General features: G+C 54.6%; 1 protein-coding gene across 1 annotated transcript; it reads left to right on the top strand.

The window, feature by feature from the left end:
- The first annotated feature begins 249 nt into the window (after positions 1 to 249).
- On the top strand, positions 250 to 10448 carry EPS8L3 (EPS8 like 3). The gene is made up of 17 exons (XM_042993862.1): positions 250 to 387; positions 539 to 603; positions 1939 to 2097; positions 2386 to 2535; positions 2652 to 2707; positions 3111 to 3244; positions 3332 to 3447; positions 3709 to 3829; positions 3917 to 3978; positions 4234 to 4308; positions 4666 to 4814; positions 7951 to 8032; positions 8291 to 8325; positions 8803 to 9022; positions 9228 to 9347; positions 9644 to 9717; positions 10205 to 10448. The coding sequence occupies exons 1-17, from the start codon at positions 357 to 359 to the stop codon at positions 10446 to 10448; spliced, it is 1893 nt and encodes a 630-aa protein (XP_042849796.1). The 5' UTR covers positions 250 to 356.
- Positions 10449 to 12438: the final 1990 nt, after the last annotated feature.

Here is a 12438-nt window from a genome sequence, read left to right as displayed (position 1 = left end):
CAAGGCAGGATATGTTCCCAGGTGCCTGTCCACCCAGCTTTCCTGAGCCCACAGGAATGAGCCTTACTGACCAAATGATGGGGAGCCAGGAGCCTGCCTTGGGGCCCCCAGGCCCAGCCAAGATGGGGCTCCTCAGAGAGTGGCATATCTGAAGATGATTCCAGAAAGGCCCCTGGAGCCAGAAGTTTCTGGCCTGGTCCTGGAGGCCCCGGGTCAGAGCCTGGCCCGAGCCTCAGGCCTGGGTGAGGGTTGAACTGCAAGAGCAGCCCTCCTACCCCATTCTGCCCTGGTAGCTCTCCTCCCCGGCCCTGATGGCTATCTCTTTGGTTCAGTGTAGACTCTAGGAGACATCGAACATGTCCCGGCCGAGCAGCAGAGCCATTTACCGTAAGCTCCCCCACCGGTCCCCTCTCCCCTTCCCCCCGCCCCAACCCACTGCCCTCGGGGGTCTCCCTCCCCTCGCTGACTACCCCCTGTAGTTGCATGTCTCCCCTGCCCTGTTCTTGTGTCTCCATCCCCTTGCTTTGCACCCCTGCAGTGCACCGGAAGGAGTACTCACAGAACCTCTCCACAGACCCCACCTGCCTGCAGCACAGGGTGCAGGTGAGTAACCCTGAGGAGCTGCTCTCTGCCCAGGATCTGGCCTGGCTGGAGGCAGAAATATGTGAGGACAGCGGTCCCTGCAAGGACTTGAACAGCCCACTGTCTCAGAGGAGAAATGTCTGGACTTGAGTTCCCAGGGCAGACACAAGCTACTTGGAGGCTGGCACGGAGGCTCTGGCCCCGCCTGGCCGGACAACACTGGCGCTGTGAAATCTGGTTGCCCGAAGGCCTGTCAACACCGCAGGGAGAGCACGGGCTGGAAGGACGTGGTGGGGAGGAGCATATACCTGACCAGGCTGAAGTATCTGGGGTAGAAACAGCCCCCGGGCGGTGGCAAATTTAGGCTCTCTGGGAGAACAAGCAGAGAGGGGCACAGGGGCGGTGGTCTGGAGGCTCACAAGGCAGAAGAGGTGGGGCTCCCTCAGCCAGCTGGGCTGGGGCCAGGAGTCCTGGGCTTCATGGCAGAGGTGGGGGCTGGGAACGGGCTCCATTTAGGCCTGGCAGGTGAGAGCAAGAGGAGACATGTCCAGGATGCCAGGCGTTTGCTCATGAGGTCAGGGACCCCTGAACATGCAGGCAGCGTGAACTCATGGAGAGGCACTGGGGACTGGGCAGAGAGCAGGGCAGGGGGATCAGGCAGACAGCCACCCCCCAACAAGGGCCTGGGGGCAAGGACAAGGGGTGGCATTTGGATGGGAGAAGGCAGAGGTCTCCTCGAGGAAGGAGAATAACGGCAAAAACGTGATCAGAGCAGCCGTGGGCAAGGCTCTGAGTGGAGACAGATGACTATGGACCTTACCGGGCAAGAATCAGGGAGCGGGCTCCCATCCCTGGGAAGGGATGGACTAGCAGAGGTGGGAAAAGCATTCTGGGTACAGGGAACAGCATGAGAAATGTCAGAGAGGCAGGAATGCTAGGTCAGTGAAGAGAAGGACCAGGCTACGATGGTGGATTCCCAACTGGGGCCAAGGAAGGCAGGGACGGAATCTGAAGGTCCTATATTCCACTCAGAGGAGTGCAGACTTTATTTGTTGGCTCTTTGGAACCCATATCTATCACCATCCAGCCCCTTCAACTGGCCTGGACTGTTAATGGTCATGACTGTCCTTCCTCCAGACTCTGAAACGCTTTCATGCAGCTCATCAGACCCTGACTTGGGGGCCCTATCCTAGCCCAACCTAGCCCTCCCACTGACCCTTGAAGGCTTCTATATGGGGATGGCCTGGGACATCCCTTACAAGGAGGGATGTCTTCCTCCTCTGCTGCCTTTCCACCACCCCACCCCTGCCTACTACGACCTGTGAGCCCCATCTCCAAACCTCTTTTCCCCCTCAGCACCTGATGACATGTAAGCTGGGGACTCAGAAAGTCCAAGAGCCCAAGGATGCCCTGAAGAAACTGCAGGAGGTGGATGCTCAGGGCCGGGTGTGGAGTCAGGACTTGTTCCTGCAGGTCAGAGATGGCTGGCTCCAGCTGCTGGACATTGAGACAAAGGTCAGCCCTCCCACTGTCCTCTGCAATGGATCATAGCTACCATAGATTGTAGAAAAGCAAGCACCAGGCACGGACTTCACCCTTCCGTGCCCCAAAAAGCAGCCAACTGTCCCCATATACAATACACACCCAGGCCTAGGAGGAGATGGGGGACAGAGGCACAGGGGTCAGGGAAGACGACACACCTGCCCCAGGCCACTAGGAGAGCTGAGGCAACCCAGGTTAGGAGTTTCCAGGAGCCACTATGGCTCTCAGGGGCCTCACAGCCCAACTCTCTGTCCGGCCCAGGAGGAGCTGGACTCTTACTGCCTGGACAGCATCCAGGCCATGGATGTGGCGCTCAACACTTGCTCCTTCAACTCCGTCCTGTCCATCACAGTACGGGAGTCGGGCTTGCCAGGCACCAGCACTCTGCTCTTCCAGTGCCAGGAAGTGGGGGTGAGTGACCAGGGGTAGGATTGGGGAGAGAGTGGGTATAGGGTCCATTGACCATCACTCTCCCCCTGACACTCCCCACACACATACATAGCCTGCCTGACTGCTGCTTCCTCCAGGCAGAGCAACTGAGGACCAGCCTGCAGAAGGCCCTGGAGGACGACCAACAGCAAAAGTAGGCAGTCTCTGCCCCGGTCCCCATCAGGACCTCAGGACTTGGGCCTGGGAGGGCCAGGCCTCGGCCCCACATCTGGGGGAGCCCAGAGGCCTGTGGCCCAACCAACCTGGGCCTGGAACTGGGAAGGGACCAGGCTGGGACTTGCCAATGGGCATAGGGCAGAGGCTAAGGCCAGGACCAGGGAACACTGAAGACTGTCCCTGGAGACTGACATGGGACCGAGAGGACCTGGAGGGCAGACAGATGAGGCAGGGTGGAGTCCTGATGGAGACCAGGGAGCAGGGCAGGTGGGGCTCCTGGAGAGAGGTGGTAAAACCCCTCAGTCCTGGGGCAGAAATATAAACAGAGCCTCTGTCCCAAGAACCCCATCAAAACTGTGTCCCCATCATGTGCTCACCAGACCCCAGTCTGGAGCCCCAGGCCAAAACAGATGGAGGGGGCCTCCTCCGGAAAGACCGTTCCCTAAGGAGCAGTTACCCCCTCCGGAGCAAGGGCCCTCTCCAGAACAGCCCTACTGGATGACCCCAGAGCACAGTAAGTCTGGGGCATGAGGGCAGATGGAAAGGAAGGTTTGGAACAAAGATCAAAGAGCCTCTGGGCCATGGTCCCCTTATATTGCAGACATGCCACCATCCCCAAGGTCCCTGCCACGCCACTCCAGTGCCCGAGAACCAAGCACCTTCACTCTGCCTCCTCCAAGCCAGTCCCCATCCCCTGAGAACCCAGAGAGGGATGAGGTAATTATAGATTGTCTTGGGTTTGCTGAGGCTTTCTGGGCCTGGCCCAAAGGAAGACATCAACCCTTCCCCTGCGCCCAGGAGGCCAGGTGCCAGGATGGCCAAGGAAGGGCTAGGGCTGAGGAGGGATAGGGAGGTTTGGTCGGACCCTGGACTGGGCCTCAGCCTTCTGTTGGAGGTGGGGAGGGGGTGGGAGCAGGGTTGGGCATTCCAGGATGGGCCCAACTGCCCATTCAAGGGCATGGGTTGTTTGGGGTCCAGGAGATACTAAGCCACATCCTTGGAGACATCGAGCTGTTTGTGAGAATGCTGAAGGAGGCCCAGGCAAAGAACAGGCATAAGAAGAAGAGACTGGGGAAGAAAAAGGGCAAGGATCAGTGGGGTGAGTGCTGAGGGCTGGGGGAGAAGGGTGGGGGGTGTGGTCCTGGGATCACCTACAACCCACCACCCTTTCCCCCATCCCCTTTAGGGATGACACAGGCACAGTACATTGACTGCTTCCAGAAAGTCAAGTACAGCTTCAACCTCCTGGTATGTGGCTCCTCACAAGTTCCACAGCCCTCCCCTTGCCCCATGCCAGCAGCGCCCTCCTCTCTGGTCTTGTAGATGCCCCAAATCCTTTCCTTCTCTAACTTCACCCCTTAGAACCTCCCCCTCCTCCTCATGGGACTCCTTTGGAGCGTGCCAGGCTCCCAACCGAAGCTCTGAACAATTATGGGGCCCTGTGGTCCTGGTAAAGGTAGGGAAGGATGACGGGTAGTAGCACATAACGCCCTGTGTCCCCAGGGGAAGCTGGCCATCTGGCTGCCGGAGAAGAATGCCCCTGAGTTCGTGCACATCCTCTTCCAACTTCTACACTTCGTGAGTTTGGGGATGATAGGGTGATAAAGAGAGATAGCCTCCATTAAGATGGAGCAGAGGCCACGGTGGAAGGCAGGGGGGCAGAGGGAGGCTGTGGGGTCTGCACCTTGCCCACCACAATACAACCTCTTCATTGGTTCCAAGATACCATCCCGGCTGTGTGCAGAACCCCTCAACAAACTAGATGGGCTGGGGTCGGAGCCGGGGGCACCAGAGATCCAAGAGACACAGGAAAGAGCAGGAGGCCTGAGGCTACGCAGCACTGCAAGGGTGGGAAGCCAGGGATTCCAGGCCCTTCCACTCCTCCTTAGCCGTGGGGGAGCCTGGGCTTCCTGACACCTTCCATTTCTCCCCTAGGTCCTGGCCCAGTGCTCGGAGCCCGGCCTGGCCACCCGAGTGATTTCACCCCTCCTCACCCCCAAAGCCATCGACCTGCTGCAGTCCTGCCTAAGCCCACAAGAGAGTGACTTCTGGAAGGGTCTGGGTGTGGCCTGGACTACCAGCCGGTGAGTGAGGACCAGGCCTGAACTGAATCGGGGTGAGGAGCATGGGGGCATCAGGCACGACACTGGAGATGGCAGGCTCTACATTGTCACAAACCAGAAATATCCCAAAACAAATTCAGGGGGGACCCAACATGGAGTTCCCAACTTTTTATTAGACTAACTATAAACAATTAAAAAAACCCAAAACCTACCACTCACCGTCACCCACCACTGAAGGAGAAAAGAACAATGCTTCCCAAGAAAGCAGAGCTGGCAAACTTCTATTATCTTAGGGTGCCTGGGTTCAGTCGGTTAAGTGTCCCACTTTGGCTCAGGTCATGATCCCAAGGTTCGTGGGTTCAAGCTTCATGTCGGGGTCCACACTGGAGCCTGCTTTGGATCCTCTGTCTCCTTCTCTCTCTGCCCCTCCCCCTGCCCCACTCACGCTCACTCTCTCAAAAATAAACATTAGAAAAAAACTTCAGGGGCACCCGGGTGGCTCAGTTGGTTAAGCGTCTGACTTCAGCTCAGGTCATGATCTCACAGTCTGTGAGTTTGAGCCCCGAGTCAGGCTCTGTGCTGACAGCTCAGAGCCTGGCGCCTACTTTGGATTCTGTGTCTCCCTCTCTCTCCGCTCTCCTCAACTCACGCTCTCTCTCTCTCTTTCACTCTCTCAAAAACAAACATTAAAAAAAAAAAAAAAAAACTTGTAAAAAAAAAACACCTCAAAAATTAACAACATAATAAAGTAAAATATTTTCTCATTTTTGCCAAGGACAAAGTGGAAACTGTCTCCATCCAGCCAGAACTTAAGAATTACTGACATAAGAGATGCAAATGTAACATCAATAGGCCTGGCAACCAACAGGCCAAGGGGGTGAGAGAGAAAGAGAGATTCCACACTGGTATTACTGTGAGATGGGCAGTGAGCTAATCAGGCCACAGCAATGAGAGAGCCATGGGGAGTGAGCGGGAGGTGAAACCAGCTGGGATACGCTGAGCCGAGGCGTCAGTGAAACATTCACCAGACACAGGGTGGCCCGGTCCTCAAGAGAGAGGTCCCAGCTGGCTTGTGGGTTTAAGTCAGCACAGAAGTGACAGCTGGAGCCCTCTAGAGACCAGCACTCCAGAGGGAGCCCAGGGAGCTCCCTTAAATCAGTGAGGCCTGCCAGAGCCCATGAGAGAAAAAGAGACACTTCCATGTGTTGGTGGCCAAAGAGGTCAAGGAGGCAAAGAGAAATGCCAAGGAGTTAAAAGGAGAAACAAAAGAGCAGAGGCATGAAAACCAAGAGAGAAGAGGGTTTGAGAAAGAGAGAGAGGCGTCAACCAGGAAACGAGCCAGCTGTGTTAGTGAGTCTCTTGCCAAATGTGGAGGGTTCTTTTCATTTCAGCCTCATTAGAAGAATTTTTTGTCCAGTCCATCTAAAGACATGAATTATGGCCCAATGTAACTTATTTACCTTATTGTGGTAGAATATGCATTAGATAAAATTTACCATTTTAAAGTGGATGACTTGATAGCTTTAGGTACCTTCTCAGTGTTGTGCAACCATCACCACTATCCATTTCCAGAACTCTCCCATCACGCCAAACAACTCTGTACCTGTTCCTCCCTCTCCCCAGCACCTGGTAACTTTTATTCTCCTTTCTGTCTCTGTTTCATTTTTAAATATAAAGTGAAGTCAAATGTGCCCTAAAATGTTCTCCAATTTCTTAAAATGACCACAAATCAGTGAATGAGTGAAGTGAAAAACAAGCACAAAAAAGAGACTAACCAAAAGGATGTAAAAACCCTCAGAAGAGTTGAGTTTGGACAAATTATATTTAGGTGACTTGATTTTAGGCAAACTGACCAGAAGTTATAAATAACACTAAATGGGGTGGTAATCTGGAAGGAGGGAGACCACACAAGGCCAGTATTGGGCAGGGCATAAAGAAAATGTGGGCAGGGCATAAAGACACATTCTTAGAAAAGAGAAGGTCATAGAATGACTGCCAAAAAGGAGTATTAGCAGGGTCAAGGGAAGACTTGAGCATGTTTTTAGGGTAAAGAAAAGGAACCAACTAAAAAGATTCATAAGAGGAAATGGGGGCGCCTGGGTGGCTCGGTCTGTTAAGCGTCCGACTTCGGCTCAGGTCCTGATCTCACAGCTCATGGGTTCGGGCCCCACATCAGGCTCTGTACTGATAGTGCGGAGCCTGCTTGAGATTCTCTCTCTCCCTCGCTCTGTGCTCCTCCCCCACTCTCTCTCTCTCTCTCTCTCTCTCTCTCTCTCTCTCCCTCGCTCTGTGCTCCTCCCCCACTCTCTCTCTCTCTCTCTCTCTCTCTCAAAATAAATAAACATTAAAAAAAGATTCAGAAGAGGGAATGATTTATTTGTTCCCACTGAGTAGATATTTATGAGCTCTTTCCAATGTGCTGCCCACTGTACTCAGGATAGAGCTCTCAAGGAGCTCCCTGGAGTAAGAAACACAGGCACGTGGGACGTGTGTGTAACACAGTGGGAGAGGAGCAGTAACCCAGGCTATTCCAAGAGGAAATGATCACTTCTGCCCCTATGAGGAAGGGAGGGAACTTCCGCAAGCTGAGTGGGGATTCCCCGGGACAGGCAGGTGGAGAAGACTCTTAGCAGCGCGAGCCTGCCCTTCCTGCAGTGGGTGCGGGGGTGGGGGTGGGGGTGGGGTGGCAGGGGGCTGGGAGGCAAGTAGCAGCCCCCACCCTACATTAACCACAGCAGCTCCTGTGACTGCAAGGTGAAGTCCCACACACTAGTTAGCTGAACAGAAAGAGATCTGATGCCAAGAAATGAAAAACAGGTTAGAAAAACACTGCCTGAGGCCCTGAGGGGGTCTTCCAGCCCTAACAGTCTTCGGTTCCACCCCTTTGATCCACATCCCAAGTCAGTGCCATAAAGTGCCTAGTGTGTTCTTCTGGAGTTGATGTATCTGCACTTCACAGGCAGAGGTGAGGCTGGCCTACAGATACTCACACGGTGGGATGCGTTCAGCTTAACTGTGTGCCCCTGTGTGGGTGTCTGGGGCCTTTCATCTGTGCACATGGACCATGACCTCCCTTACCTAGAAGATCCGGCCATCCCCTCCCTCTCCACATCCAACAGCCTGGCACGGAGTGGACTCAGCATTGTTCTCTCCCCAGGGCCAACTGGACAGGCAGTGAACCCCTGCCCTATCAACCCACATTCTATGATGGTTGGCAGCTTCCAGAACACTCCAACCAGGTAAGGGGAGCTTAGCAAAGAGTCCTGCTCAAAGCCCTGATCTCTGGCTACTTTCTGCCCATTCGGTCCAAACCACAGTCACATGACAACTAAGTGGTAGGTGGGGCCACGTGGGTACCCAGATCTGTGTGGTGGACAGGCAGGGGAGCGGATATGGGACAGGTTTGTGTGTGAGTGGGTCTGTGGTCTGATACCCCAGCTCCCCACCACCATGTTGGCTGACTGCCTGCTCCTGCTCTCTCTGTTCTTTCCCTACAGGCCCCCTCGGGATACCAGGACTCTACTTCCCTCCGGTATGCCCTGGACTTAGTCAGGACTGTATGATTCTGGGGAGGGAGGGATGGGACTGACCCTGTGGATCTGTGGATTCTACATCTCAGAGACCATCTTGGCTCTCTTATAGCCAGACATGCGTGTGTACAGCACATCCCTCCCCTACCTCGGGTGAAAAAGCAGTTTTTTTACCTTCCCAGACTCCAATCCTTCTCATGATACTGTCCACACATGCCTCTGATTTCCCAGAGCTCAGAGATAAAGCGCTCAGAGGAGAGCTCAGACATAGAAAAGTCCACTCCTAGAAGAGTCTTCAGAAATCAGAGACATTTCAGACCCCTCCTGCCTGCAGAAGCCCCCACCCTAAGCCCCACCTTACACTGACCGGCCACTACACCTCTGTGACAGCCGAAAAGTCACCACCAGACTCCAGGCAGGAGATATCTGGGTCTCTGGGGCTGGGACAGGGACTCAGTCTCTGAGGCTCCATTCTCCAGCCATCCTGACTCTGCGTGTGGTTGGGGGGGAAGCCCCGCGTTAGGGAGCACCTACTTTGCTCAAGAGGAGATACACCACCATGGCCCTCAGCCCGGGGACCCCAACCACGTGCCCTCCAGCCCCAGACTTGCCAAGCCAGCCCTGAAAATGCAAGTTCTCTATGAGTTTGAAGCTAGGAACCCACAGGAACTGACTGTGGCCCAGGGAGAGGTGCTGGAGGTGAGACACGGGCTTGAGCCTAGAAAAGAAGATGGTGGTTGGTGGGAGCCATAGGGGTTGGTGGTCCAGGTGTGGGGCTGCTGGGGCGGGTGGCCTAGATAGGGAGAAGGAGGGTGAGGAAGGGCAGGAAGGAAGAAACCTTTGTGGGGGTGTGGGGGTGGACAGAAGCTCGGGTGACTGAGGAGTTAGGGGTGATTCTTGGCAGGTTCTGGACCAGAGCAAGCGGTGGTGGCTGGTGAAGAATGAGAAGGGACAGAGTGGCTACATTCCCAGCAACATCCTAGAGCCTCAACAGTCGGGGTCCCAGAGCCAGCCGCCTTCTCGGGTACTACCCAACCTAGACTATCCAGATGCTCTAAGTCAGAGGTGGGGGGCAGGAAGGATTCAATGACAAGCGGAGGAGATAGCCCTGGTGTGATTTAATCAGTAGTGTCGCAGGTTTCTTGTGTGCCAAGTTTATCATGGGGCCAGAGCAGAGATCAAGCCTTGTCCCCACCAGACAAGCAAACCATGAAATGGGATGAGTGATCCAATAGGAGTCAAGAGAAGGGGCCCAGATGATGGGGTTTGTGGGTAGAAATGAGACGAGATGGCCTCTCATCTCATCTCCCCTGATTCTAGGCTCCAATGCTTCGACTTAGCTCAACGCCTGAGGAAGTCACAGCCTGGCTGCAGGCAGAGAACTTCTCCACCATGTAAGTGCCTAGCCCCACAGGGTGTGTTGGGAGAACCTTCGTAAAGGACTCAGATAATAACCAAGGAAGCCTGGAGACCCAGAATATACACGGCGCAGTGCTACCTCTGCTGAGTTAAAGAGAGCAGAAGAACGGGCGTGCCCATGCCCTTCTAGAGCACTGAGTGAGGAGCCTCCGCCTTGGGGAAGGCAGCAGGACCAGAGGGAACTCAGGAAGAAACTCAGCCACCAGCCACCCCTTCCCACCACAAAATTCTCTTCCAGGGCATTTCTCTGTTCAAACCCAGGAGTTCTGACACTGGTTTAAGCCGACATGGGTATCTTACTCCTTCACCTCCAGGCACCCTGCTCCATGAGTCCTCCCGTAACCCCAGCCTCCAAGCCCACACAGCTCCTCATACGATACTCCAAAATATACCAAGCCCCAAGTACTCGGGCCCGAGTCCTCCTGCTCTACCAATGACAGCTTCTGCTGTTCTTGTTCCCAGCACGGTGAGGAGCCTCAGGTTCCTGAGAGGAAACCAGCTGCTTCACATGAGACCTGGGGAGCTTCAGATGCTGTGTCCACAGGAGGCCCCACGAGTCCTGGCGCGGTTGGAAGCTGTTAAAAGGATGCTGGGGGTGAGGACAGCCGGGGGCCCTGACCCCCGCGGGAAATGCGGGATGCTCCCTGGGTGGGAACGAGAGTGCCAGGTGGACAAGCCTGCGGGCCCAGCCCCGGGCTGGAACTGAGTGTGGCAGGTACCGGGCGCAGGGGATATTCACCCAGAGGCTCGACTCCACCCGCTCAGGCATGCCGCGAGGCTCCAAGCCGGTTGATGGCATGAGCTCTGGGGGTCCCTCACCTGGCAGTGTCCTCACCTCGGTTGTTTCCTGTCCTCAGATGAGCCATTAGGCACCAACCCAAACACCTCTAAGACCAAGACCCTCCCACAAGCAAGATGGCAGAACTGATTCTTTGCGGAGCCCTGAGAAATCCACTCTGAGGTCTCCAGTTTGCAGTGAACCCCACACCCCAGCTCACACAGCAAAGAGGATGAGCAAGCCCGGAGGTTGAGACAAACGGTTCCCCTTCTCGCTGTGTTGAGGGACCCCCCTCTCCCCCAGTTACCACCTATTTATTGTATCTCTTTCCTAAGCCTGGAGCACTAATGCCAGATTTGTCAGGTCTCCGTTCAGCACCCCCCCCCCCAATAAAAGCATCTTTGAGCTTCGTATGTTCCTCCCTGAAGCTTCTTCTGGGCCTGATGGGGGCCCAAGGCAGGGAGGCGGGGAGAGGTGGGACACCGGGCATGAAACAGCAGCAGCCCCACACCATCCCTGGGCCGGACTGTCTGAATTGAGTGAGAATCGCACTGCAAACCTGGAGCCGAGAGAATTTGAGAATTATGGCCCAAGCTCTCCTTACCCTTTCTAAAACAAACTCCAAAATCAGGAAGGCTATGCTCACCATCTTTACCCTTCTGTGTACACTGCTCCCAGTAGATCCCCAGGCACCCAGGAGAGCTGGGGCACCGCACTGCACAGGAGCAAAGGGCACTCGGGCTGACAGCGGTAGGTTCGGGTCACAGTCGTGGGTGATCCAGAGAAGCACGGCAGTGGTTTCAGGCTCTACTTGGCAACTGCCTCTTTTAATGCGACTGCTGCCCCCTCCTGTTGGGTGAGCCAACCTTGAGCTCCCTGCCCCACTTGCCTCTTTAGTGGCAGAGCACAGGGAACATTGGCCTGGAAGGTGAAAGTCCACCAAATGGCTGTTTGAACTATAGCAACTCACTGCCTGGGTCCCTGTTTTCTCAAAGGTTCAGTAAAGAGTGTGGACTGTTTGTTGGTGGCTTCCAATATTTAGTACACATGGCCTTTTTAAATCTCATAGCTGTCTTGGACTCTTCTCCCTACCTAACAGAGGTTATACTTTTATTGATTTAGTTAACAGTAAGTCTACAAAGATGTGCCTATGGGTCAACAGCCTTGGAGGGTTAAGATGTGCCCTTAAGTCTCTCTTTTGTCTGAGCCCCACATTTTACCCTATTTTTAAAATTTCTATACAGATTCCTAGGGCTCCCCATTAGAGATTCTGTTTCAGTGGGCCTGAGGTGGGCCCAGGAATCTGCACTTTTTAAATGTTTATTTATTTTGAGAGAGAGAGAGTGGGGGAAGGGCAGAGAGAAAGGAGGACAGAGGATCTGAAGCAGACTTTGCTGACAGCCGAGAGCCTATTGTGGGTCATGAACCCACAAACCAGGGAATCATGACCTGAGCTGAAGTTGGACACTTAGCCAACTGAGCTGCCCAGGTGCTCCAGATTACCCTATTTCCAGAAGGCCTATGTCAGTCCCTCAAGTTCCTAGCCTCCGAAAATCACCTCTTAGCTGGTTAACACTGAATAGGGAAGCAAAAGCTTTCCTTCACAAAAGAGAATACAGGGAGTCTGACTGCCAAGGGCCAAAGTTAACCAGAAAGTTAATTTCTTGGAATGGGCAGAGGGAGATATTAAACCATGGCCCTCTGGGGCTTCATAGAGCTGAAGGAATCCTAGATGGAGGGAATGATTTCAGGACCAGGAAAAAAAAAGGTGTTTTAGCACAGGGCTCCCCAGATGTCCCAGCGAAGACTGAGGTGAGGTGAGGGGCTGTTTGGACACCCAAGCACAGGGGGACCGGCACAAGTCTCGCCAGTAGGCAGACCTAGGTGTGAATCCCAGGCCCCCATGAGAACTTAGGCT

This window comes from Panthera tigris, chromosome C1 (assembly GCF_018350195.1).
Source record: "Panthera tigris isolate Pti1 chromosome C1, P.tigris_Pti1_mat1.1, whole genome shotgun sequence".
Taxonomy (NCBI): domain Eukaryota; kingdom Metazoa; phylum Chordata; class Mammalia; order Carnivora; family Felidae; genus Panthera; species Panthera tigris.
The sequence above is the reverse complement of the archived record's forward strand: the minus strand, read 5'-3'. Positions and strand labels throughout refer to the sequence as shown.

Excerpts from the sequence above, each read along its gene's own strand:
- EPS8L3 (XM_042993862.1), top strand. The coding sequence starts at position 357 with ATGTCCCGGCCGAGCAGCAGAGCCATTTACC. Across the intron at positions 2,536-2,651 it reads TCCAGTGCCAGGAAGTGGGG|GCAGAGCAACTGAGGACCAG; the intron begins GTGAGTGACCAG and ends TGCTTCCTCCAG. Across the intron at positions 9,348-9,643 it reads AGAGCCAGCCGCCTTCTCGG|GCTCCAATGCTTCGACTTAG; the intron begins GTACTACCCAAC and ends CCCTGATTCTAG.